The following is a 27,455-nucleotide window of genomic DNA, read 5'->3' on the forward strand; positions in this document are numbered from 1 at the left end:
GATTGATTAAACCAAATAAAACCTACATAAAACAACAAATAAATGGTTTTAGGAGCACATTTTCTCATAACATCTCGCGCGTTTTACTCTAAAATGAGCGCAATGCCTGAAGGCCCCCTGTTGTTTTGGTTTTGTTATAGTAGCGAGTGCTTTAAATCGCGCCTGCGCAAAACTCGCAGTCTCGCGTTCAGTGAGTCGCGCGTGCAGAGCGAGTTCAATCTCGCGACCCTCAAATCGCTGTTGGGGAAGCGCATTTTAGGGATTTTGCTCTTGCAGGTACAGCGTTTTTGTTTTATTTTATCAACGAATACATAACGATGAAGTCGATTGAACGGACAATTCTAAAAATTAACAAATTGCGCGCTCTCTCTCTTTCTCTCTATCGCATTATTTCCAGAAGCTTCTATGCAGCGCGTGCGTTAATCCCCATACACACCACTAATTACTGATTTACAGCGATGTTGCACACAGTTTGATTGCAGTTTGTTGGTGTAACTGCCGTGCATCATTTATTAATCCAGCGCGCTGATCGAACACGTCATATGACCGGAATAATAAAACACGCTTCCTTGTTTTTCCAGGATTAACGCAGTTTGCTCCGCTTGGGTTTGATTCGTGTGGAAAATGGACCCTCGGAAAGTGACAGAGTTAAAGGCCTTTGTGCAGTTGTGCAATGAGAATCCATCAGTGCTGCATCTGCCAGAGATGAGCTTCTTTAAAACCTGGCTGCTGGGGTCAGTGCCTGTTTTTGATGTGTGTCCTGTGTTTGGTGTTGCTTTCTAGTGTTTTCCTTTGTAATAATTGTAAGTGCGGAATGTGTTGTGTAATAAATATAGTAGGTTTCTGTGCCAAAGTTTGCTGCTTGTGTGAGCAGTCACACCCGCAGCCTGCCTCACATGTGGCTCACGGTTCCATTCCCTTAAAACAAATGAAACTGGAACACACACACACACGAGTAAAGCATTAACTGAATGACCATTAAAATGCTAATATTTTACTTTATTGTAGAATGGGAGCAAATATACCATCACCAACAATGAATGACAGCTCATCATGCAAGGTAGGAAACGAAGTAAATAGTTTTTGGCCATAAAATATGAATTTTAAAAACTGTATTTGAAATGAGGATGTGTAAACTTTAATTTGTGTGTATTATTTTTAAGCATATCAGAAATTGTTTAACTTGATTTATAGAATACACATAAACCCTTTAACTGCATGCTCTACAAAATGGTTGACGTTTTAAATAATGAGTGTTAAAGTCATTTAAAGAATGACTGTTTTAAATGGTTTACACACATAGTATAGTAGGTTTACAATAGTAATCAAAAAAACATAATCCTGTTGCACTACGACACTTGTTTTTTCTACAATAAAACCAAAGTCAAGAAAACAAATGAGAATCTGAAATATTTTATGGCATACTTCAAAAAATCAAGATGATTTAGTATTCAGAACTTTTTCATAGTATATGTATTAACTCTGGTTCTTTTACCATAAACTGACATATCTACCATTTGGTAGAGGTTGATATTTTAAAAGTTATGGGATTTGATGAAAAAAAAAATGCATTGAATGTGGCAACTAGTGACATTAGGAGTTAAGAAATGCCATCCAGTTAATTTTTTTTCTTGGTGGGGCAGTTTAATGGTGTAACGATTTATTCATTAAAGCCTTGTCAGGCACATTTACAACAAAAATCAATAAATTCAGGACACATTAAGAGTTTATGGATCACAATGCAGCACCAGAATACTAATAAATTTTCATTTTACATTTTGCCTTTTATAGTCACTGTACACTATACAATGTACAGTATACAAGTGTGATGAGATTAAGTGCGTCTCACTTCTCAGCGCAAACAAGCAAGTATATCCTTTCAATACGAATCACACTAAAGTTACAGTGGAAAAAACTGTAGAAGATAAACAGTAGTGCAAATCAGGGGATGAGAGGTTTGTAGGATGAGGTGAAAAACAACAGTTCTTAGGTAGAACTATATATATATATATATATATATATATATATATATATATATATATATATATATATATATATATATATATATATATATATATATCACACACACACACACAAGATGTACCATGTAAAAGATAAAATAGTAGTGCAAAATAGGGGATGAGAGGGGGGTGGGGTGAGGCGAGTAAACAATTTCTGAGGTAGAACAAGAGGCATATTCAATATGTAGATGGAAGATGATAAATAGGTTATGAGAGCAATTGAGGTAAAATTGGTTTTATCTTCGCACATTCGTTGAGGGACGACTTGTGACATGCTCCCTATATTGTTTACCATTGTACTTTGAATATTCAGTCTGAAATTGCATGCAAGTATGATTTCAAAACAACATTAGCACTATTTAATTGACTGTAAACAGTCAATTTTGTACTTTGATAGTCATCGGCTGCTGATATGATTTTCCTATTTTGAATTTGAAGACAGTGAATACTTTTCTGAAATTTATATTATTAAAGAGAAAGTCTGAATGTTTGAATATAAAACCAACTTTACCTCCATATCAGAGCGGGGGGTAAACAGTTCAGTCCAGTCCATTTGCTTTTATCTGTTTGTTGGCCTGAAGTTTGTAATCCATTTTAAATGTGTAAGTGTTTGTATTTTTAAGTGTCTTAAATACACTTATTCATCTGTATGTTTTACTATGCACAGGTCAGTATATTTAGTTTTGTTTTACATAAAAATGCCTTGTTCACTAAATGATGCTGAAAAATGTTCACTTTTTAATTGTTTTCATTGAAGTAGGTACTTTTATTTTGTATGCTTTCTGTAAATTGAATGGACACAAATGGGATGTCTGGTATTTTGCATATATATGTAATGTTTATGCTGTTATATTTATTTTGCGTCTTGCAATTATGGAATAAAAATGCAAAGCCTAACAAATATTGAGCTAGTACAGATCTTTATGTGGAATGAATTAAACTTGAAACTAGAATTTTGGATGTTTTTTTAATTATGGTACCAGATGGTTTATACCCCTTAACAAAATGACTGTTCTGGGATGACACATTTTGAAGTTCACCAATATTTCCTTTTTTCTAAAGCAGTTTTAGTCCTATTGGAATCCTATCAGTGAAGTTAAACCAAATACAGCTTCTGAAGTTTAGATCAAACGTTTTTTAAAACCTTAAATTGTTCACCTTTTTTTCCACTCACCTTGCAAATAAATAGTTGGAATGGTTTAAATTTAGAATGAAAAAAACATACATGGTGCCATTGTTTATTTATATTAATGCTAGCTTTTATTTAGTATGCTTTCTGTGCTGCTACTGTGGAGTTTTATGGTGTTAAATTAAAGGCATATTTCACTCAATAATAAAAATTGAGTCACCACTTAACTCCAGTGGTTTCAAATCATTTTGACTTTCTTCTCTTAAACCAGAGGTGCCCAAACTTTTTCTTATGAAGGGCCAAAAACCAAACTTGACTGAGGCCGGTGGGCCGAAGGTAAACAGTTGCCATGGGTAATTTCCTAGTTTATTTAATAATGTTTAGAAATTACTAGAAAACATTGCTTTGTTAACTAATACAGTATTTTTACATTTAATAATGAACTTATTACAATAAAAACAAAAGCTAATTTATTACAGAATTACACAAGTTTTTGGCTTAATTTGCTCACTGATGTCTTCTGCATGGTCCTCTATCCTTCGAGTGACGGTACTTTTTAAAAAGAAATCGGATTAATTTACAACATTTAATTAAAACATTTAATATTAGTTTGCTTTTTGTAGCTCAGCAATAAAACAAACAAAAAAGGTTACGTCAAATTAAAAAATGACGATCTCGGTGTTAAAGATGTTTGTCCCAACACTCTCCATCATACTAACTTCTCTCAGATGGGATGGTGAGCCAAATCAAAGGTTACAATGGGCCAACTTTGGCCTGTGGGCCCTACTTTGGGCACCTCTGAGTTAAACAGTAAAGAAGATATTTTGAAAAATGTTGGAAAACCTCTAACTACTGACTTCCATATATGTAAAAAACAAAACAAAAAAAAAAAACTAAAATCTACAGTGGCTCTTCAGCAGCTACCGGTTTCCAAGATTCTTCAAAATTTCCTTTGTTTTATAACAGAAAAAAAGAAAAATCAAACTTGTTTAGCACAAGTGGAGAATGAGTATTTGATGACAGGATTGTATTTTTTGGGTGAACTGTCCCTTTAACTAAAGCTTGCTGTTGATCTGGGTTTTCATTTGTCTGTAGGGAAGCTGTCCATGTGATGGAGGCGCAAAAAAAGCAGCACCTAAACCCGAACCAGCCCCGCCGTCTGAGAGCGAGGAGAGTGAAATTGGTATGTTGACTCTAATATCTCTTTTAATATCTTCTGTTTGCTCCTCGTATGTCATTTTGATATGCTGTCGCTCCGGCCTTTTTGTGGCTTGGTAATAGCTCTGATCCGTCTGTAAAACTTTTTCCAACTTTTGGTGATTTCACCCATCTCACATTTGTCCTATATATACACTTAGAAAGCAAAAGAAACTGTTATGAGGACAAGTAGTCACTGATGTTTTAGTAACTGTTTGAATTTTACTGCGATTTACTCCTGACATCAGTCAGGCTACTTGACATGTTATAATTTAGCATGACAGTGTTGAACTAAATGTTTTAGGTTAATGGGCCAGTAAAGGTTTATTCTGCATGTCCACAATTTAATCTCAATTGGTAAATTAGTCTCATTTTGGGTTTTAATATTTGCAGACATTTCTGACTGGAGCAAATGTTCATATTTTGTAACTGGTGTTTCTGCTGTCATATGAACTTTTATTTTTTGGTATTAACTTCTCCAGAAATCGACAATGAAGGAGTGATTGAGCCTGACACAGATGATCCTCAAGAGATGGGTGACTTTGAAAACTTGGAGGTGAATAGACTGCTTTTTTATCTTATTGTTTTAATCATTAAAGGGTTTCTATAATGATGCAAATCTAAATTTGGAATAAGGACAGTTTTGAACAACTTTTTTGATCCACTTCGAATGTTGACAAAGATACAGGAATGAATGACTTCACCTGTGCTATTTGACATCTAGTAGATTTTCACTGACTGTCTAAATTCAGTCTTGTTTTAGCCTAGTTGTCTTATTAAAAGCAAAATTACTTTGTAAGTGTCCTCAAACCTTGTACTTTTACAGTTAATAGTTTAAGGGTGGGATTGCAATTCAAAAATACACCAAATATTACTGCAGCAAATTGTGACATTAAGGGGTTCAAAATCAGAATAATACCATGGTCACACTTGAGTTTCAGCATGGAAAATTCTGTTTTATTGTGCTGCGAAAAGCGGTGGGATTAGACAAGATGATTAAACTTTTTTTTTTAAATTTGAGCGTTTTTGTCCATATTTTACATTTCTGCACAAAGGGGTCAATTTTTGATCTTCGATTGTTTTCAGGCAATACACGTGATGCAATTTTGCAGATCAGAGTTCACCAAGCTTGAATTTTGCAAAGCAGCGAACTGTGAAACTTGTTGCACAAGCTTGTGTTTCCGGTCTGACGCATTTGCATGCATATGAATGGAAGTCTAAAGTCGAACGAACAAAAAGTGCAGTGTGACCGCGGCTAAAGTCCTAAAGGCTAAAGTGCGGTAAACCAAAGTAACGTCAAGTGCAAAGAAGGTTTTTGAAGGTTTTGTTGCACAAAATAGGTCAAAAAGAGGATTTGTTCATTTTGTTAGTAAAACTAATATGAGACTAATACGAAAGCAACATCATTAAACCCAAACTGCAGCTATAGGAGCATGCAGTGCTGTGGATAAACGTACCGAAACCTATTTTTATTTTCTTTACCAAAATATTATAAGCGTTTTTTAACAAGCCTCCACAATATATCCTGCTTGCTGATGCCAAATGTCACAAGGTTTTCTCTTAAGAGGACACTGTTTCTGCCTGGAGTTTTACTTTCACAACTTGGCAAACACGAGCACACTCTCAATCTCTGAGCTGAGTGGGAAAAAAGCACTGATGATCTAAAAGCAATTGCAGACGTGTAAATTAGTCTTTAGTGCTCAACTGTTCTACTCTATTCAAATGAATATGTAATACAGCCAGACAGCCGTTTACAGTGTTTGGTGCAACAAAATTCACAATCGGACCTTCTCTGAATCTAAGCAAATGTTTTGATTTTAAATCTGTGCCGTATTACAAGTCAGATCATTTGAATTATTGCGATTTTAATATTTTAGCTTATTCACAATTTTAGCTTATGAGAGAAGAGTTTAAAATTTATCAATTTGTTTAATTTGTCAGTATTTTAATTTATAATATAATAAGACAAATATACTAGGTCTGATAAACCTATTCAATGACCTGACATTGTCTTGATTTGTGTTGGTCAATGTGCAATAATCTTAAATAAAAAATTATATTTCCTTTAACTGGTCATTTTTTTGAGCATATCATTATGCAGCAGGACTAAAACATGACCAAAACTAAAATTCCCAGACGTTTAGTTTTTGGATAACAGGATAGGCCTTTGACACAGGACTGAGACTAAATTAGCATTTAGTTATCTAATCTAGTTTGACCGATTGTGACCCTCAGACATCACCAGCCAAGGTGTTTAATGTGCTCATGTTTCATTATTCACTGAAGACAACATTTCCAGGACTTTGTTATTGGGTTGCTTGTCCAAAAATGTAAACAACAGAAGATTTACTACTGTATGTCTATTTGAGAGTTTGGTAAAGGCTCTAATGTAGCACTCATCTAGTAAAAAGTGAAATTCTACAAATGGCTTGATGGAACCACTTTTTTAATCTCAGGTTACAGAAGAGATGATGGACCAGGCCAATGAGAAGAAGATTGAGGCCATCGATGCGTTAGGAGATGGTGAGCTGTTTTGACATTCTGAAATCTGCAATAATGTAATCATAAACCAGGTTTCCATGCTAATATGAAGTGCTTTTCAAAGTTTGCAAAAAAATAAAATACGCTAAATGCGAATTAGTTACTTTTCAATCAAGTTGTTAGAGCAGCCTACTGTAGAATTGGTAACCTAGTAACCAACAGTAAACAAGCCAAGCATAATGGAGACAGCAGATTAGTCTTGTGGGTGTAATGTTTGCTACTAGGGATGCTCATTTCAGTTAATTTTGCTAACCGACAACCGTCGCTCGTTAATCGAATATTAACGGTTAACTGGTCAGATTAATATTCAATTATTATTAAATTTTTAAAAAGACGCGTCTTTTTTGTGTCTGACACATTAAATATTGCATTTTAAAATACTGATTTATTTTAACATGTGAACATATTAATAACAGAACATAACAGCAGAGCATCTTCACACACCTGCAGTGTTTTCAACAGTATAGAAAAACAGAATAAACTAAATAAAATGAATTAAATAAATAGGCCTGCCCTAAAAAATTTTCACTTAAATGATTTATTTAGATTACAAAATGAAAACACTGACTGAATCCTTTTTAAGAACGGGCATAGGCTGTTTTTCCAATCATGTTTTTGTCTTCCATCAAATAAGAATAGCAGACTACCTCAAATCGCTTGCTCCACGGAAAATATGCATTTATTTAATGCCCGCTGTTATTATTATATCACAAAACCTTACATTTTAAAAGAAATCAATATTTTAAAGATTGTCTTGATATGTGGTTTCCTCTCTCACCCGCGGTTCAAGTGCACGCGCTGTGCGTGATGAAAGACAAAGATGCACGCGCCTATGTTGATTTTTGTTTTTTTTGTAAACAGTTTTGTTGTTTAAATATGATATTGCATTAATTTGCATACATGCTTTATAAGCTGTAAAATGAAAGGTAAAGCCTATTTGTTGTGTTTATGACACAGATCCAGGAGGCTGTCAGAATCATCGCTGTTTGGCATTAACTCGTCTATATCAAACAGCAATATTCTTCTTCCATTTTTGCTTCTTTGGCAAATATGTCTGTAGGCACGTGTGGTTACACGTTACCATCCCGCAAGTTAACAAATGTGTTGCAGTTGCACATTAAGGGGCCAGTTACAGCAAACGTGCTTTTCCGTTCCAAAAACGTGAGGCGCACCACACTGCCTTTTTTGTTGACAAGGAATTTTCTTTTTATGTCACTAGGAAACGACTGAATCAGCCGGGTATTGATTGTGCAAGAGTGTTGTTACAATTGTAATATTTAATAATATTGTGACATACAAGATTTGTAAATTCATACCGCTCTGGATAACTTGAAACTGCGAGCACTAGTCTCTCCTCAGTCTGTAAAAGTTCTCTGTAGTTGTCTTGACAACACAAACACTGCTGCTCTGAAATGAGCTGCGCGCAAAACACTTGCGGCCATTAGTGAACCATTCAAAAGATGCCCCTCTTAATGCAAAAAAAGCCCATTCGATCGGCCCCTTATGCAGCCAAACTCTAAAAATATATGCAATTTTAATTGTTTAACTGATACCATTAATCGGTTACAAATGCACCCTTTTGGTTAACGGTTAATCGATTATTTTGAGCATCCCTATTTGCTACATTACAATTTATTCAGCGAATGTGTTTCCATTATTGGCATTAACTCTTTTCGCACAAGTCCAAAACCAACTCAAGCAAGCATTTCTTTTGCAAAAAAAAATTTTTTTTTTATTATTCAAAATTTGGTATTTTCTTTACTCGTTTCTCAGGTGATACTTCAGAATGTGCATTAGCACAGCACAATGCAAACCCAGCTAATGTTCACATGTCTTTAATTTTGGTAATAATTAAACTTACAGACTAGAGAAAATCTTGGCTACTTCTAAAAAAATCCTAAATGATCTCCTTTCTCAGGTGATCTACAAAAAGCTCTAGACCTCTTCACTGAGGCCATCAAACTCAACCCAAAATTGGCCATTTTGTACGCCAAAAGAGCCAGGTATCAACCAATCCCTTTGGATTTTACCGTTCCGCCTTCTAGTTGGCTGTGTGGTGGATAACCTGTATCCGTTTGTGTCCTAGTGTTTATGTGAAGATGCAGAAACCCAATGCTGCCATCAGAGACTGTGACCGAGCCATCAGCATCAACCCAGACTCTGCCCAGCCGTATAAATGGAGAGGGAAAGCACACAAGTAACAGAATTATGGCTTCGTTTCTGTGGAAAAGCTGGGATTTCTGGCTTGACCCTACATTTCTGTTCTTTTTTGTCTCCTGCTAATGAAAAACATTGGTTCCATAGGTTGCTTGGCCATTGGGAGGATTCTGCTCGAGATTTGGCCATGGCCTGCAAACTGGACTATGATGAAGAGGCCAGTGCCATGCTCAAAGAAGTCCAGCCAAAGGTATCTATGCCAAAGCTTTTGATTGCAGCCCTTCCACAAAGACATCTAAGCTGGTGGAATGATTTTTTTAGAGAATGGTTTGTTGGTACCTTGGAAACCCTCTAAAAAGGCAGGGATTACCAAGATTGTCCCTGCTTGGCCAGTGTCCTGCAGAGTTGAGCTCAAACACACCTGAACAAGCTAATCTAGGTCTTACCAGTGCTGTGTCCCAATTCACATATTATCCATCCTAAATGCTATTTGAAAATCGAATTAGTATGTTGCAAACCATAGTATGCTGAAGAAGAGTATGCTAAAGGTTCCTGGATGGTTTACTAAAAATTTTAAGTGTAGAACCATTCATACTCTAACCGCTGATATTACCCACAATACATTGCGTGTTGGACGTGAATTCGATTGGAGCTACAAATTCCGTTGAAAAGTGTAAATAAATAAACATGATGGACACGCGAGACCAACCGTCAAGTAGAGAGGCTTCGGTAAAGCTGTTTGTATGAGTTAATTAATATCTAGTCAACTAGAATATTTATACCGTGTTGTCTGTGTTATATTTCATCTGCAACAACAATACTGACCTTATATAAAGACGTGTTTGGACATTAACATCTGAATGGATAATTATCCAAAGATCGGAGGAGATTTCTCTGCATGAAAGACGCGTGAATGGTAGATTAACCTGCTGCTGCTTTTCCAATAAGGTAGGACATTAAATATGACAGAAGTGTGGATGATTGAAACTGCTCAGCAACACAACGATCTGTTAATGAGGAAGTGGTATGTCCCAAAGCTTGCATACTCTTATAAATATAGAAATATTTTTCCTTCACAAAAAAGTACATACTTTTAGGGTGTAGTATAAAGAATTGGGACGCAGCATACAGTATGTATACTTGAAGCTTGTTGAGGCAAGTTGGAGCGAAACTCTGCAGGACACTCAAAGACCTCCAGGAGTATGTTCGGTGACCCTGCTATAAAGTGAGTAATTCATTTACCTACAGATAAATGTAGGTTTTAAAATGGTTTGGAAAATGAGTACAATATGATATTATAATAGGGTATTTTAAATGCCAGGCCAGAAAACAGATTTGTAGTCCACCTTTATTGTTTTGGTCATTTTTTTTAAGCATGTGGAAGATGCTACAGTATTCACAAATATCTAATTTGGTCATGTCATTAGCCCATGAACATTTCCTGCTAATTATCAAACTATTTGATAACTGTAACAAGAGGCAATTCAATCATAACTTAATGTTAAAACTGCTATCATGACATTGTTTATCAATATGTGGCTCTTTTTGGATTCTCTGAAGCTGTAGAAATTAAAAATGTAAAACAGGAAATGTATTGGGACTATTGTTTATGTTTACATCCCTCAAAATGGTCTAAAGCTTATGTGAAGATGAAAAACTGCACACAATGTTGCATTTTCAGACCCTTCCTTTTCGACAATAGATAATTTTTGAGGTAAATCTGCTGCGTAATGATTGAAATTATTTCATATTTTTAAAAGACTTCCTGAATGTAGTCTTGACATTTATAATTCATTATATTTGGGTCTTTCATAGACATTTACATTTAGATGTTGTCTACACTATTGTTGTCTATTGGAAGGATCAGAGCTGCCATTTAAGTACAGGGTAGCGATCCTTTGAAATGAATGCGGGACCAAGGTGCAGTGTAGGACTGGCCATCCAGAGCCAGAGATATACACACATATATCTATGATCGGGAAATTTCCCGGTGGTCTGTATGCTAATATTTTTTTAAATTACAAAAATTTATGATTTTGCATCACTTTTCTACATCGATGGATAAGTGACCGCACAGGCATCGCCGACAAAGAGTGTGTGTTTGTGTGCATGCAAATGTATAATCTCCCTCCCTGTTTAATTAGATCTAATTTGTATCCTGAAACACACCACCTCTCCTGCTTTCACTTCTCATTCTAACAGAGGGAGCGATTTGTTTATGAATGAATGAATCTCCGTTATGAATGACTCATTTACTTAGCTTAGTATTTACTTTAAGTTTCTAGCACGGCAGCATCTTGTTGTCATATTTCATTTACATTGTTTGCTTATTTTATTCAACAAAACTAGCACAAGCCTAGTATTTAGTGCGAGTTGGTGCTACTTTGCCTTATGGTCAGTGTGGTAAGAGACTGTATTATCAGAAATACTTGTTTAGCACATTAGCACACAAGTTTGTAACATACAAAATCGTAAAAAACTAAATCTTACCTTTGAAATGTTCTGCCTTTGTGCTTTGTTTGCTCTTTACTACACCCACACACAGCGCTAAAGTCCAGCATCTTCATATTGGCACACTGTCTTGACTAGTGCAGTTGAATGACTTTTGTCCTGGGAGCCCTGTACAAATGTGGCGGCGCTACTGATGCATGCTCAGGGTCCGTATGCAGTATCTAGTGTATATATCTATGTGGGTCTTTTTATTATATAATTTCCTGTGTAACGGTTTTCTTGTTACACATCAGCTATAGCTGTTCCTGCATATTGAATATGCATTTGATTTGATTAATATGCTTATTTGAGGTTAATTTATGTTGAAATTCAATTTTAATGCTTTAAATTAAGATGGGGGTGTCTTGAAGGGATATGAAACTAATAAAATGTGGATATTTACTCACCCTTCACTTGCAGTTTATCTTACAACTGTTTTGGTTGTCAATTTCTCTTTTTTTTTTTATTTAAATGGAGGGTGAGTAAATGATGACAATTTATTTTGGGGTGAATAATGCTTTAAGGTTGCGTCATGGTTGGCAATGGGTAGCACAATCACCTCACAGCAAGAAGGTCGCTGGTTCTAGCCCCGGCTGGGTCAGTTGGCATTTTTGTGTGGAGTTTGCATGTACTCTCCGTGTTTGCGTGGGTTTCCTCTGTATGCTCCAGTTTCCCCCACAAGACATGCGCTATAGGTGAATTGGGTAAGCTAAATTGGCTGTAGTGTGTGTGTGTGTGTGTGTGTGTGAATGAGTGTGTGGGTGTTTCCCAGTGTTGGGTTGTGGCTGGAAGCTGTGTAATACATATGCTGGATGAGTTGATGGTTCATTCCGCTCTGGTAACCCCTGATTAATAAAGGGACTTAGCCAAAAAGAAAATGAATGAGTGAATAATGCTTTAGGGTAAGACTTTAAATTCTACTAAATAATTTAAAGTCACAACTGCTAACAAGATGATTTTGCAAAACAATGGTCAAGTAAGCCTAAGCGCAAAGTAAACAACAAAAAGCAATCTGGAATGCGTCTCATGTGATTTCATGTCTCTCTCACAGGCTAACAAAATTATTGATCACCGGCGCAAATACGAACGCAAGCGCGAAGAACGAGAGATCAGAGCTCGACAGGAACGAGTGAAGAAAGCGAGGGAGGAGCACGAGAGAGCACAGCGGGTAACGAAATCAATCCTTTTACACTGACAGGCATGAATCTGCATTTTCTGCAGTCAGACCTGATCACGTTTGTGTGTGTGTGCAGGAAGAGGAAGCCAGACAACAAGCTGGAGGAGGAGGAGGAGCAGGAGCAGGAGGATTCCCAGGATTCCCAGGTATTCAACTATACATATGTGTACATATACAGGGTGGGCCATTTATATTGGTACACCTTTACAAACTTATTAGGAATTTCACAAGAAAAACAATAGTGTGCTTGGTTTTAAACGCAACTTTATTCTTTCATAAGTTATTTACAAGCCCCCTCACATATATTAATGTGCCACAAACAGAACGTTAATATCACCAACCATTCCCGTTTTATTAAGGTGTATTCCTATAAATGGCCCATCCTGTATATTAGTTAAACCATGTGTTCATAAAGCTGCCATCTGTTCTTCATACCTCGATAAAATGATCTAAGATGGTTTGAAAGATCCTGGATCAGTTTAATCCTGATACCTGAATTGATCTGAGATTGTTTGCTATTTCACATTTTTGAAACGACGATCAGCAATGCTGCTATTGGCTGGCGACAAGACTATAGTGTAATGACATTATCTGATTAATATTCAATTATCAATCATGTGAGCAAAATAACGAAATTCTTAGTTGATACAATAGTTTGTTAAATAATATGCAATTTACTTTCCACATTTGTTGAAGAGTGTACAGGATTTGTACTTTGTCAAGAGTATTTAGCATTGTGTTTAGTTGTACCTTTAGAGTGAATTTTCTATGTGACAGTATTCAAATTTCTTAATCACATGGCTTAGGGCAGAACTGGCTATTTAAATAAAATTTGCATCAAAGTCATTTTGATATTTGAGAAGTGTCTGCATCAAATCGCCTTCATATAAGCTGTCAACATCACCTGCGCATGATTCTATAAACTATTTAATTATTCCTTCACAAAAAAAAATCTCAGTCAGAATACAGTGGTTTCTCGCCAAAACGAGGTTTACGTTTTGCTGCCTCGCAGTTTCACACATTTTTTTTTTTTGTGTGCAATTTGACATGCTTTTTTTGCTACAGCATGTTGTGTTCTGCGTCCTAATTAGCTGTAGACCCTAGACAATCTCCTCCATGCCGTGTCTCCTGTAATACGTGGCCAAATTTAAATCAATCTTTGATCGCTAGCAGAGTGACTCTAGAGTGCTGTACTGTATGTTTGCATGTTTCATGCACAATGTCGACAAAATGTTTTTTACCATCAAAGGCACCTGCGGTAGCACCCAAAATCAGAGAAAGATGCTAACCATCGCAAAATAAGGTGAACTTCTAGACATGCTTAAAGAAGGTAGAAGTTACGCGGCTGTAGGGCGCCATTACGGAATAAATAAATGGAGATCAGACGGTTTTGATCTTTGGTTTTGTTCTGTATTACTGGACTTTTCAATGAAGGTTTGAACTTTGAGTGTTTAAACGAGAGAAAAGTGTAAAAATGTTAACGCCTGTCTGAGAAAATTGTATAAAGTGTGTACTGAGGGGTTTTACAGCCTTAAAACGTCTATAATAATTGTAAAAAATAAGCTACTTCGCGAATTTCACCTGTTGCGGGTTTTTTTTAGAACATAACTCACGCGAATAACGAGGGACCACTGTTATTGCCTTTGTCTAATATCAGACACTCAGAAATCGTACTAAAGCTGGGGCGGCAAGTTCCTATTTCTAAAAGACCCATACTGGTATCTTAAAGGTATATTTTGCTACCTAAAGTGTTGATCAGGGTTCATCAACACTGTTCCTGGAGATCTACCTTCCTACAGAATTCAGCTCCAACCCTGATCAAACACACCTGAACCAATTAATTAGGACCTGAACAGCAGTTGATGTTTACAGACAGGTGTGTTTGATCAGGGTTGCAACTGAAATATGCAGGAAGGTAGATGTCCAGGAACAGGGTTGGTGATCCATGTGTAGATATTAGACTCTAAAACATAAGTCTCAAACTGGATTCCTGGAGGGCTGCAGCTCTGCACAGTTTTGTTCCAACCCTAATCAAACCGCTGATCCAACTTAAGCTGCGGTCACACTGGGCTTTTCCTCCCATAGACTTCCATTCATGCAAACGCAAATGCGTCAGACCGGAAACGCAAGGTCATGCATCAAGTGTCGCATGTCGCTGCGTTGGAAAGTTCAAGCTTGGTGAACTCTGACCTGCGAAATCGCATCACTTGACTGCGTGAGACCAATCGAGCATCAAAACATGACCTCTCTGGACAGAAATTTAAAACATGGAGCGATCGCTTGCTTTTTTACTGTTTAATCATCTTGTTTAATTCCGCCCCTTTTCGCAGTGCCGTACGACAGAATTTCGCACACTCAAAGCCCAGTGTGACCGCAGCTTTATCAAGGTGTTTTAAACTACTAGAGACTATTAAGCAGGTGTGAGTTAGAGGTGGTTGGAGCTAAACTATGCAGAGCTGCGGCCCTCCAGGAATTAAATTGGAGACCACTGATCTAAAATGTACAAATGTTCTCTTTTAACCCCTTAAGAAGGTTTCCACCCCGTGACCTTTGTTTTGGAGTATTTCTCTATACCTTTATTTCGCAGTTGATTTATTAACAAAAAAATCTAAACTAGTTTTACAGTATGGTTAATTTGCCCAATTGAATACAATGAAATATTTCTTCTAAGAAAATGTCAGTACTTTCAGCTTCACCTTTCTTTAAAATGACAATCTAAACCTCTGTTTATATAAAATAAGCTGCTCCAGAGCAGGTTTGAGTTACAGAAGAATAAAACTATCTTGGATCATGTCAAATCATCAACCATCAAATCCAGCTTAGAGCCCTGCACGGGCCTTAAATGTAAGCCCTAGCCTGGCCCTGGCCCGAGACGCACCGGCTACAGCCCTGCCCTGGTCTAACAGCTTATCAATTTTCGGCCCGAGTCCAACCCGAAGCCTGTCTTTTTTCCGCCAAACAGCTTATTCTGCTTATTTATTATTACAGCCATTAAAATAGACCAGATTTATATTTAATAGAAAGTCGTTTCTTTTTTTTTGTCAGAATAATTTAGAGAAATGTTTAGAGTTTTTTTTTTTGTAATGTAAGTTTTAGTTGTTGTTGTTTTTTTAAGTGACATCTATATGCAAGCAGTATGTGGTCCACAGTGAGTTTGCTCAATTTACAAGTTAACTAGTTGGCCCATCATTTAAAGTTGTCGCTATTTGAAAAGTTGACCAGAAGTTTGCCTTTCCTCTAGTGTTTTTTTTTACCGTTTTAAGTACGCTATTGGCAGTTTTTCTCTTTATGTTCTCCATTGCACGTGGCTGGAAATCTCTATGCACAAGGCATCACTGGCACTTCCGGACCGCACATATTAGATCTCATTAAACCTTTTATAATTATTATTTTTATTGTTTTTTGTAAAGCAGGCCCGAAGCCCGATATGCATGCTAGCTATGACGTGAAAATTGGCCCGAAGCCCGGACCTAGGGGCAAAAAAAAAAAAGTCTGGCTCAGGCTAAAATCTGGCCTAAATGAGTAATCCACGTATGGAGAACATACAATATGGAGACCAAAATGTTTGTAACTTAATATTTTGCGAGATTCCTGCAGTAACAGATTGAGATATGAGTGGCAGAATTTGTCATCTGTCCTCTTGTGCAGTGCTGGCAGCTGATGTTGTTTTGTGCTTCTTCAGGAGGTGCCGGTTTTCCAGGTGGAATGCCTGGATTTAACAACCTGTTTAATGACCCAGAGGTCCTCATGGCTATGCAGGTAAAGTTAACCATATCATAACCATGTCTAAATCTCTCTCTCTCTCTATACACCACTAATTAAGGCACAATCCAAGTCATTTGTCATTTGTTTCTCATTCGTCAACTGCTCCAGAGATATTCAACTTAAGAAACTACTGTACACTAAATCTTTTGGGGTAAATGTTCAATGTTTTACTAAACATAAGTCAAAACAGTTCACTTTAACGGAGAGTTCATCCAAAACTGAAAGTTCCAAACCTGTTTGTCTTTATGTTGAAAACAAGATGAGATATTCTGGAGAAAGCTGGAAACCAGTGACTTCTATAGTAGGAAAAACAAATACTATGGAAGTCAGTGGCTACATGTTTATAGCTTTCTACAAAATATCTTCCTTTGTGTTCTACAAATTAAAGAAACTGAAAGGTTTGGAAGCACTTGAGGGTGAGTAAATGGTAAGATAAATCACCATTTTGGGGTGAACTATCCCTTTAAATGCTTTTACTAGAGTAAACTCATACACTAAAAGCATCTCACACAAAGATTCGTCTGAAAGCCAACAAATAAATAATGTATTGAATAAAAAAACCTACCAAGCCCTGTCACATAAGTCCAGATTAAACCCTATTAAATCAGCTACATTTCTTACCTTTTTTTTCTTTGGCCAAATTCCATTTTACCTGCTAAAATTCATTTATCCGGTTAAATTTTTGTCTGTATTTTTCTCTGCTCTTTCAATAGTTAAATGACGTCGAAGTAATTCAAAGGCATGTCTTATTCATGTAACATTCCAGAGCATCTCGGCTCGCTGTAATCTCTTCATGATGCTAAATTGTTAATGCATTGTCATTTTTCCAGGACCCAGAGGTGATGGCGGCGTTCCAGGATGTGGCGCAAAACCCTGCCAACATCGCCAAGTACCAGAGCAACCCGAAAATCATGGCCCTGATCAACAAACTCAGCTCCAAGTTTGCCGGCCCTCAGCCCTAAACCATAATAATAATAATAATAATGGCAGAAAGAATTCATGTCTAGTTCCAATACTCTGCTGTAGCTTTTTCTCACGGAGTTTCTTGCCGTAATTTACCAACAGCACTTAGCTGGAGATACTGACCTTTTACAAAACCAGAAGAAACTATGAAAGAGTATCGGAACAAGGCCAGAGAGATGGGGAGGGGTGTTGCTTGAGTGACGCATGAAATTACAATCGAGTTTATTTTCTAAACGTTTTGTTGGGTATGAAGTATTTTTGTGGGCTTCGCCGAGCTCAACATATTTAGCACTTGATTCTGGATTGGAGAGACTGTTCTAGCTGGATTTAACAAAAGCAGCCAATCATTCCTGACGTTTGGTCTTATTAATCATCACCTTTGTTTAGCCTGTGTTTCGTGGTCTTCAACACTGGACTGGAGATCTGCTCTGATGTTGGTTTTCTTGCTGCAGATTGATCTAGTCTAGTGGGAAGGTCTGTGTTCAGCTCAAGACTGGGTCAAGACTAAATTCCCTTTTTTTTGTTTTTTTTTTGTTTTTTGGTCTTAGTCATTCACTTCCTGGGATTCCCTTTAAGGGTTTTTCATTATTATTTTTTTATATATTATTATTATTATTATTCCTCTCCCTCTGTGTAATCTGACATTGTTTTCTCAATTCATTGTTCGTCTCTCGTCAACGCAAAAACATTTAATTCAATCATAATCAACTTTCTCATCGTGGCAAATGTGCATCTTATAGAATTTCATGATGATTTGATTCAATAAACATTTTGGTTGTTGCAAAGGTTAAATGTGTTTATTAACTGTGTTTATTTAAATTGGTATTCAATGACTTCCATTGTGGTATTTTATCCTACTGTTGAAGATAATGTTTACCAGTTTACAACATTCTTCAAAAAACGAGAACAAAACTTTTAACGGGTCTTAACTGCAATGCAAACTGAGGCCCATTACCAGATTTTGTCCTGTCAGGTTCTACGATATTTTATATGAATATATATATATATATATATATATATATATATATATATATATATATATATATATATATATATATATATATATATATATATTTATTCTGTTATAATGCAACCAGAGCTCAAATAGGATTTCTGTACATTTGACTGCAGCCTTCCATAATTCAAAGCCTTAAATAGATATTATTACTTTACATGCACTGCTAAAATGTAAGACTTCCCTTGGTATTTTTTTTCCCAATAAAAATTTCTAAGTATTTCAAAAATCAAGATGTGTACTTGAGATACTACAAATCTTGTAACAAGTAAACGATTAAGCTTAAAAGGGCAAATCTGTTCATTTCAATAATGTCATCTTGTAATAAGGGGCCTAACAGCTCTTATTTAATGCTGTTTATTTAACCCTTAAATTTATAATATATATGATATCTTGTTTTAGCAACACTTCAAAATATTAAGTCACTGTCTGCTCCTTATACATATATACATAGTGAACATTATTGGCGTATTGTGTTTCCTTCTAATCATTTATTACATCTTTGATTTTTAAAAGACTTTAACTTTCATGGACATATGAAATATGTCCATGATATGAATACTATTATCATCAGAGGACTTAATATCTCCATTTAGAAAGAATTTATAATGTTAGCTGGATTGGGATGATTCTGCAGTGGGAGTGCATCTCCATAAAATCTAATCTATTAACTTTTTGGGGTCCCCCAAACACGTTTTCGTTGTGGTCTGTGCTATTTGCAGTGCATTTCTGTATTTGCATGTGTTGAGTATTTTCATGCAAAATAATCTATAAATACAATAAAAAGATACGATTGAAAAAGTGTTTTATCATTTAGAGTGCTGAGTATTCAAGTACAGTAAATGAATGACAGAAATAAAATTCAGTAAGATTAAACATAGTTAAGGACACAAATGGATCAATTTCTTATACCTGAATGCTTTTAAAATCATTATACAATCACAGGCATCAAAAACAACGCAAATGATAAACACAAACTCAACACTGCACATATCCTGCGATGTGACTGTTGCGAATGATCACATTGCAATATCAATGGGGAAACGATATATTGTGCAGCCCTACTGTCTATTACCATGGACATCCTAGAAAAACATGCCTTTTAGGAAAATATTCAAAATGAAAGAAATTCTGACCTTTCATACAAGTTAAAAATCAACATTTCCAAAACCGAGTGAGTAGCAAATCTGAGCTCACAGATACATAGCCAGAAGCAAAATGCAGTTTATATGAACAACTAAAACCCAAACATGAAAATTATTCTCTCTTTGGTAGAGTAGAACAGATGAAAATAAGACAACACTTACCTTTTGCCAGTGACATGAGTACACAGGAAGCCAAACTCAGCTTCTGGAGGAGCACGGTCAGTTTCAATCCTAATCAAACACACCTGATCCTGATAATCAGGTCCTTCCCCATTACTAAGCACTTCTTTTAAACATGTGCACTGATCTAAACCTGCTTCCCTCAGTTTGGTTGTTTTGTTTTTAATCAGAACTCAAAAAGTTTGGCTTAATGATCAAACAAATCTGACAAAACTTGATTTAGAGGGAATTTATTGATCATTTTCATCACTGAATCCTGCACACAGCACAGAAATAAAAATAAAAACATCACTAGTATAACAATTCCAATGTAGACCGCAGTTGGTCTTCAACAGGGGGAAACTGTGATGGTGGTCAGGAAAGGAAATTTTGGAAGGGAACACAAACAAGGATCTGCAGATACACTTCTAATGGCCATACCTGAAAAACAGCAACAACACACGTATGAATATTTACAACCAGAAAGAGACAGGTAGCAGGAAAAAAGCTTTAAAATCTTAAGAAATGTTTCAATAACGATTATTAGTATCTGTATTTAATCAAAATTTACAATGTTTATTTTGCTAGGCCACACTGAGGCTGCGCTAAAGCGAACAATTAATTCATAGGTCTCAAACTCAATTGACCCTTCGCTAAGCCACACCCAAAATCCACCACACAACAATCATGGCCTAGCAACCGTAGTTACGTGCAGAAGGTCTGTCAAGCTTTCGAGCGAGGGAAACAAGCCAAAGCGGTGTGCTTATGGATTGTGCAAATTTGATACCTGGTATCCTAAAAGTTTGGATGGGGTGGTGGAATTTTTTTTTTTATTTAAGAAATGACAGCACTACAACACCTGCACACGTAATCATATGTCATCATGATCTCTTGCCTCATATGAGATCGACGATAGCGACTGCTGTAGTTATTCCAGTTGTGTTCTTTTTTTGGTATTTATCTTCGAGTGACAATGACTATGGTTACATGGACATCAGTAATCGAATTATTTGCCTTAATCTAATTAAGAAAATAATAAGATTAAGGCGTTTACATGAGTTGCTTTTTGAATGTTCCTTTCATGATCCCGTTTTACATGTTAAAGCACATACTTAGATTAACTCATTGCGTCACCACACTATCCGTATTTCCTCCAAATTTGGGTGTTTCATTATTAATTTGTCCACTTTAACTGCAGTTTGTCACTTTCACTTTGATTCGGGCATGACCCCCTGTGACAAACGAGATATTGGATGCAACTATAAACTGCTGGAAGAATGTTGTTTTAATGGAAGTTCAAACCGCATGGTGAATGGAAGAAAAAAACCTCTGCATTTCACGATACAGGTGTCTGTGGTCTGCACTGACTCGGCAGGCGCAAAGAGTGTCAAACCGCAGTGTGTGTGGACTATCCTGCCACAAAACACGGCGAAAAGCCCTACATGACGGTAATAGTTTGATTAAGGTGTTTACATGTCTGTACTGCACTTCAATAATGTGACTTAAATCGGCATACTCCACACGCCTTAATTCGATTTCTCTTTAGTTCGATTATGACCTTAATCTGATTAATCAAAAATCGCTATTTACATGGTCGACTCTTAATCAGAGTATTGTCTTAATCGCATTAAAATCGAATTATTGGTGTCCATGTAAATATAGTCAATGTTGTGGGACTGCTATACAGGAGTTATTATTATGGATTATAGACAGCGAAATTGAACACCTTGATTAGTTGGATCAGCTGTGTTTGAATAGGGTTGGACAAAACTGCAGAGCTGTGGCCCTCCAGGAATTGAGTTTGAGATCAATCCCTTACATAAAGCTTGTGAATTTGACTTGATTTGAATGAAGAATCAAAAAGACTCACTTCTGAAACTCCCACTCTCTGTTGTCCAGTGGACACACTTGTCTGGTCTTCAGCCAGCGGGAGATGCAGTGGAAATGAAACGCGTGCTGCAGACACACACAGAAACAAACACACCAGCATTACACCAGCACCAAAAAAACCCAGAGCTCAAAGTGTGTGTGATTATACTCACATTGCAGACTCCCCAGGCCACCGTACACTCCTCTGAGGTGGCAGAAGCCTGATTGGCCTGACACTCAATACCTGAAGCAAACATAAGTTGCAGATTAACTTCCCAAAGTGGGGGTTAAACTTTCTGACACCTTTACGGCACTCACATACATTAAAAATACACAAGGCTACAATTGAGCATGGATGAAGGTCTCAGAGTAGTGTTCTCCAAAATTAAACGATGAATAGATTTGGGCCTACTGGTATGTGTGCAAGGTTTATATATTCACCACCTCAGAGAAAATTGGGGGTCGTGAGTCACTGGCATTGTTATTTTGGGGGTCGTGGGCTGAAAATATTTGGGAATCCCTGATCTAGACTAAACCTAAAACACTAAAGCTGCCATTATACTTACAGAGGTCCATAATGTGATTTCTGCAGATGGCACAGTTGTCCACCACAATGTCCCATGCCCACAGAGCCACAGCGTTCCACTGCAAGACAAACAGAGTTTATAATCATAATCTTTATTAAAATGCTAACAGCACCTTTACTCTAATGATGCATATACAAACACAAACTAAGCCTAAATATCCTCCACCAATGAGCAGCTTTCTCTCAGTTGTACATCATAATGGGAGAAAACAGAGGCCTGCAGCCATAACTCTTGTAACAAAATGAACATGGTGAAAATATGCTGTGAAAACAGAATGCGATTAAAACAGAAGTATATCTAAATTCCAACAGTGCACTGCGATCGTTTTGAATCCAGATTACATTCATACCATTCAGAGTCCACAAATGTTCAGATTGAGAATCTGCAAACCACCTACGATATTCCACAAAAAATACCATATATTCAGAAAGAGTTTATGACGCCTAAAACTGTCGGAATTGAACATTGAGAATAAGTTTGCAACACCTGACACTGTTGGAAACAAATATTTGGAGTTTGCAATGCTAGAAACTGTTAAAAATCAAGCATTTGGAAGGAGTTTTCAAAGGCTGACACCGTTGGAATCAATATGAAATGAAATAACATTAGGTATAACATCTGTCTATGACAATTACACATGTCCGAACCTAGCTTTTAAAAAGGATGCAGACAATATATTGTACATTGTATATACTCATAGAATGTTTTAATTCTGTGTGTAATATGTGAAATTCTCTAAAATGTTTGCATCGATTTTTGAGGGAGGAAAAGCCGTTTAAAATGGAATGTTCAGAAGCTCACTATGGTGACTAAAAATGACGGATTCGAACGTTTGGAACACGTCTATGACGTCTACAAATAATCGAGTAGAACGTTCGGAATATGTCTGTGAATCTCAAACGGTTAGACTCGAATGTACTGTAAGCGGCTGCAGTGTCCACACTTCTAGCCTAAAAAATCCCATAGGTCTGGGAATGATCCGCGCTGTATTTCTGTAACGGCCTACTTCAATAATCTCTGGGATTACGCTGCAGAATTTACCGGAGTTCAAATAAGAAGCACAATGGGCGAGCATGTAACACCTTTTTACTTGACATTACATTGTACTCATTTTTGTGACACTGCATGAGGCTTTTGTAAACATGAAAAGCACAGAGGCCGGTGATTAAAACGATGATGTGAAAGAGCAGCGCTGCTAATGCTAACCGGGTTTAACACACCGCAGTGAAAGAATTATTTTTATTTTAAAGTGAGTAAACAGACGTGAACATATAGTTGACAGCAATAATTAACGTGAACTTCTCATTTACTTACCTTTTTCACTTCAAACCGCTTTTTACTGGCTCCGCTGTTGGCTCCACTTGGGGTGTCCACATCCATCGCGGCCGCCATGTTTGCTAATGTCTGAAGATCTCGCGAGAACGAGTGCCATCGAATAGCTACTCAGTTTATAGTCTTATACACGTAAAATGATTGAATTAAAGCAATTGTCTGTAGTGTGATGTTTTTAATATTACTCATATTAAAATATTTTCAATCCGGTTCAATCAGACACAATCTAGTCCACATTATAGTCGAGTTGAAAAACTTAGGTTCCACCGAGATTTGAACTCGGATCGCTGGATTCAGAGTCCAGAGTGCTAACCATTACACCATGGAACCTCTTGGAGGCATTAGGCCACTATTTCCAGATTTGTTACATCTACAACACCCTGACAGTGTTGTGAAATAAATTGTCAGAATTATGACTATTATATAAATGTGGTTAAGTTCTACATGCGTCAAATTAATGCAGAGTGCAGAGCTTTGAAATGATAGAGGGGATGACGTTACCAGGACTTACAGAAAACACTCATTAAATGCCATCTATATTATTTTTATTTCACTTATTCATATTTGCTTACAAGTTTTGCGTACAGATAACATGTAAACTCGTGTAAAATATCCACAATTGGTAGTTTTTCCTCTAATTTACACGTTTGTTTACATATGTAACGTAACGTTACTGTGCTCACCCATAGACTGAACATGTAATGTCATACATTAAAGGGGCATGACAATTATTTTATTAAATATATACAAAAGTATATACAAAAGTATTTTCAGAGCCCCCAAAACACTATTGTTGTGTTGATGCATTAAAATTGCACAAATCATTGCACAAATTTTGATCAGTGGATTCAAACAAAGAATTACCCGTGAACAAATCTGCAGAGCTACTACACAGCTAGCTAAGAATTATATTGTTTAAATAAAAAACACACATATATCACAATTTACTGCTAACAATATAGTCATCATTACATTAATATTTATCATTATCACTCTTAGTGAGGACAAGCCAGGGTATGCAGTTAAAGCATTTAAATGAGAAGTTAAAATATGATCATTAAACTTCACTTCAGTTCACTTCAGAGTTCACACGGCCGCCATTTTAAAAGTGAAAGCGAGACTGCGTGGGTGGAAACCATGGTGGAAACCAGGAAATATCGCCTTGAGTCACACAAGAAGGCATCTGTGATGGCGTATTGTTGTGTACCTGGCTTTATATCTTATAAATGAAGAAAAAGTTACACAAATTTATCATTTCACCACTTTCCGAGTGACCGGAAGGTCCATTCTGAATGGATAGTGAAAATAAAATGGGATATCAAAATGGGATATGGTGAATACTACGGCAAATCAGCACTGTTTAAGTATGCACTCAATGGCACTAAAATGTTAGTGATGTTATATGTTAGTTTTTAAAATTTCAGTACAGAGACAACACTGTTACAGTCAACACTAGGGTGTGCTACAGAGGACTGCATTGTTTTATCGCTCACTGGGTTACATAGGCTGAAGCAAAGAAGCATCCCCAGAGTGTTTACCTGGTGCCATGAACTGAAGCCTAGGAGGACACTTAAGCGAATTACTTTTAAAGGGATTATGATTTTGTTTGATGCCTAATATGCTTTTAATTGTTTAAAATAAACTTAACTGAATGATATTAAAGAGATGCTTACACAATATTTGCACTTTGAAATCACGGCAACAGCTGGAGGTTTGTAGTCCACAGCATGTTGTTGCAATGTTTAAAGTGCTGATCCTATTCTTCTGGGTTTCTTCCCACCGCAGCCTCGCTTTCACTTTCATTTTCATTTTTAAAATGGGGGTGTATGGACTCATGCACCGGACTACCCTTTAACAAATCAGCAGCACTACTACCCTGCAGTACAATAACTATATAGTTTAAATAAAAAAAAAACCTATTGCTCATATCGATGGAAACCTTGTTTTTGGTCGTCTTCTTTTTTTCTTGTTTGGCCTGGTCCTTTTCAGTGCATGCTCTGGTGTGAATTCTTTAGACTTGGTATTCTTTGGTGTTGCAGCCATCTTTGTCTTTGTCTGTTTCAGATTAGGTTGAGATGGTTTTGCGGTCTGCATGGGGTTAAGTTTGTTGGGTTGATGAGCTTTGGTTGGGATGGAGGTCTCATTAAAGGATTGAGCATTTTCTATATAGCAGTTCTTATAGATGGCAGACTCCATTACAGACTGACCTCGCAGCTCAGAGGGGTAAAAGCACAGCGCCTCAGCCCTCAGTCTCATCTTCTCTAACCATCTGAAAGAAAGTTGAGATACATGCTTACATGCCTAAGTACTTAGTGATGAATGTTTGTTTTGGAAGTTTAGTAAAGAAGGCTTATTTAGCTACTACTGATAATTACAGAAAATTCAAGATTACAAAATTCAACCATATAAAAAAACTAAAAGAACAGGGCTAATTGAATAGGAAACATACTAACATATTAGTTTTATGTCTAATATGTGCTATGGTAGGAACAAAATTGCCACCACAATTTCCTACAATAAGAAAACCTAAAGTGGGCTTAAACAGGTCAACCTTTGACAGCAGATTTATTTCACAATCAACACACAGCTGTAAACTAAATATGATTTTAATTAAAATATTAATCTTAAGAATTGTCTAGTAGAATTAGTAAATTACATTTTGAGCCATCAGTTACAGACACTTAAGCTCCAAGGATATCCAGTTTGTGGCTCATTTCAATGAATCATCAAGTTGAGTTACATTAAGTATTACTCTGATCGAATCATTTAAATCAGTGAATCTTTAACTGGAACCAATCACTGTATTTGTTTGGAAGAGCTCATCCCTATGCTCTAATCCCTTCGAAAGGTATACACTCCAGAGAGATATCTTTGATGGCATTCTGGTAGAGGGATGAGCTCTTCCGAATAGAATACCATGTGCGACAACAATCAACTTCCCTGCGTAAAGAATGGAGTCCCAATTTGGCTATCAGTTGTACTCTTTGAAGGATTTACACTCCAGAGAAATCTTTGATTGCATTCTGGTATAGGGATGAGCCCTTTCCGAAATTAATACCATGTGCGACAACAATCAACCCTGCGCAACGGGGTTGTCAGCTGTATGCTTCAAAATCTTTCATTGCAAAGGGCCCTTCAAATTGGCCAATTTTGAGCACTTCATTTCGAAATGGCAATTCAATATTGCTGCCATGATTGTTTTCTCTCCCAAGCGTCCTTTTGAGGGTGATAGATCCTGTTTGGAATGCACCGTCACTGTGACCGGATCATTTGAATCACTGAATCATAAATGTACCACTACATCTCAAAAGATAAACAGATAGACAGAGTGGCAGACAGATTACCTGTAAAATGGTAGTAATTTGCAGTCACACATTAGTGGATTTTTGTTAAGATTGAGGTTTTGAAGTCCAGCAAGAGGTGAAAGGTCAGGCAACTCCTCCAACAGATTGTCTTCAAGAGACAAAGACAGCAGACCAGCACCAAACCCTGCCAGAGACCTCACACTCATCTATAACCACCAACCAAAGAAAGACAAAGAGCTTAGTCTAGTATAAACACAATAAAAGCCAAGGATTTGTTGTTACTTCTCAAAAATAGAGCATCTCCTCTACCTTTTGAAGACCCATTCTACCAATGAGCAGGTTCTTTAGACTTTCAGCCACCACCCGAAATGCTCCGGGACCAATCCAGCGAATCAGATTCCCAGAGAGGTGGAGTTCAGTCAAAAGAGGGGCATGGTCTAATGCATCACTTGGCACATCCGTCAGCACATTATCTCCAAGATGAAGAACGTCCAGCTTGGGAGCAGGATCCAGAGCTTTTGGCACTATAGTAGCTATGGAGTTGTTATTGAGGTAGAGTCCTGTAAGCTGAAGGACTGGAGAAAGAAGTCCTGAAGGCTCGAG

The 27,455-nt window shown here is 36.8% G+C and overlaps 3 protein-coding genes and 1 non-coding gene across 4 annotated transcripts in view; 1 reads left to right on the forward strand and 3 right to left on the reverse strand.

The window, feature by feature from the left end:
* Window positions 1-168: 168 nt before the first annotated feature.
* On the forward strand, window positions 169-18,232 carry st13 (ST13 Hsp70 interacting protein). The gene is made up of 13 exons (XM_056453454.1): window positions 169-276; window positions 582-734; window positions 1,009-1,060; window positions 4,246-4,333; window positions 4,830-4,903; window positions 6,804-6,870; window positions 8,807-8,891; window positions 8,975-9,085; window positions 9,193-9,295; window positions 12,587-12,703; window positions 12,789-12,858; window positions 16,395-16,471; window positions 17,308-18,232. The coding sequence occupies exons 2-13, from the start codon at window positions 625-627 to the stop codon at window positions 17,437-17,439; spliced, it is 1,086 nt and encodes a 361-aa protein (XP_056309429.1). The 5' UTR covers window positions 169-276; window positions 582-624; the 3' UTR covers window positions 17,440-18,232.
* Window positions 18,233-19,994: 1,762 nt separating this feature from the next.
* Window positions 19,995-23,646, reverse strand: rbx1 (ring-box 1, E3 ubiquitin protein ligase). Its single transcript, XM_056450897.1, has 5 exons — window positions 23,530-23,646; window positions 22,195-22,273; window positions 21,802-21,872; window positions 21,630-21,715; window positions 19,995-20,200 (listed from the first exon to the last, which is right to left on the reverse strand). The coding sequence occupies exons 1-5, from the start codon at window positions 23,605-23,607 to the stop codon at window positions 20,188-20,190; spliced, it is 327 nt and encodes a 108-aa protein (XP_056306872.1). The 5' UTR covers window positions 23,608-23,646; the 3' UTR covers window positions 19,995-20,187.
* Window positions 23,647-23,805: 159 nt separating this feature from the next.
* On the reverse strand, window positions 23,806-23,877 carry trnaq-cug (transfer RNA glutamine (anticodon CUG)). Its single transcript has one exon. It is a non-coding gene; the product is annotated as a tRNA-Gln (tRNA).
* A 243-nt stretch (window positions 23,878-24,120) lies between these two features.
* Window positions 24,121-27,455, reverse strand: part of chadla (chondroadherin-like a) — a 12,957-nt gene continuing 9,622 nt past the window's right edge. Inside the window, exons 7-9 of the mRNA XM_056450908.1 lie at window positions 27,162-27,455; window positions 26,892-27,058; window positions 24,121-25,816 (exon numbers count right to left, since the gene is read on the reverse strand). The exon at window positions 27,162-27,455 is cut by the window's right edge and continues 399 nt beyond it. Coding sequence (XP_056306883.1) covers window positions 25,471-25,816; window positions 26,892-27,058; window positions 27,162-27,455 — 807 coding nt within the window. The 3' untranslated portion in view covers window positions 24,121-25,470. The remainder of the gene's footprint in view (window positions 25,817-26,891; window positions 27,059-27,161) is intronic.

Source organism: Danio aesculapii, chromosome 3 (assembly GCF_903798145.1).
Source record: "Danio aesculapii chromosome 3, fDanAes4.1, whole genome shotgun sequence".
NCBI lineage: Eukaryota > Metazoa > Chordata > Actinopteri > Cypriniformes > Danionidae > Danio > Danio aesculapii.

Excerpts from the sequence above, each read along its gene's own strand:
- rbx1 (XM_056450897.1), bottom strand. The coding sequence starts at position 23,607 with ATGGCGGCCGCGATGGATGTGGACACCCCAAGTGGAGCCAACAGCGGA. Across the intron at positions 22,274-23,529 it reads AGCGGTTTGAAGTGAAAAAG|TGGAACGCTGTGGCTCTGTG; the intron begins GTAAGTAAATGA and ends TTTGTCTTGCAG. Across the intron at positions 21,716-21,801 it reads TGGCCTGGGGAGTCTGCAAT|CACGCGTTTCATTTCCACTG; the intron begins GTGAGTATAATC and ends GTGTGTCTGCAG.
- st13 (XM_056453454.1), top strand. The coding sequence starts at position 625 with ATGGACCCTCGGAAAGTGACAGAGTTAAAGGCCTTTGTGCAGTTGTGC. Across the intron at positions 735-1,008 it reads TTTAAAACCTGGCTGCTGGG|AATGGGAGCAAATATACCAT; the intron begins GTCAGTGCCTGT and ends ACTTTATTGTAG. Across the intron at positions 4,904-6,803 it reads GTGACTTTGAAAACTTGGAG|GTTACAGAAGAGATGATGGA; the intron begins GTGAATAGACTG and ends TTTTAATCTCAG.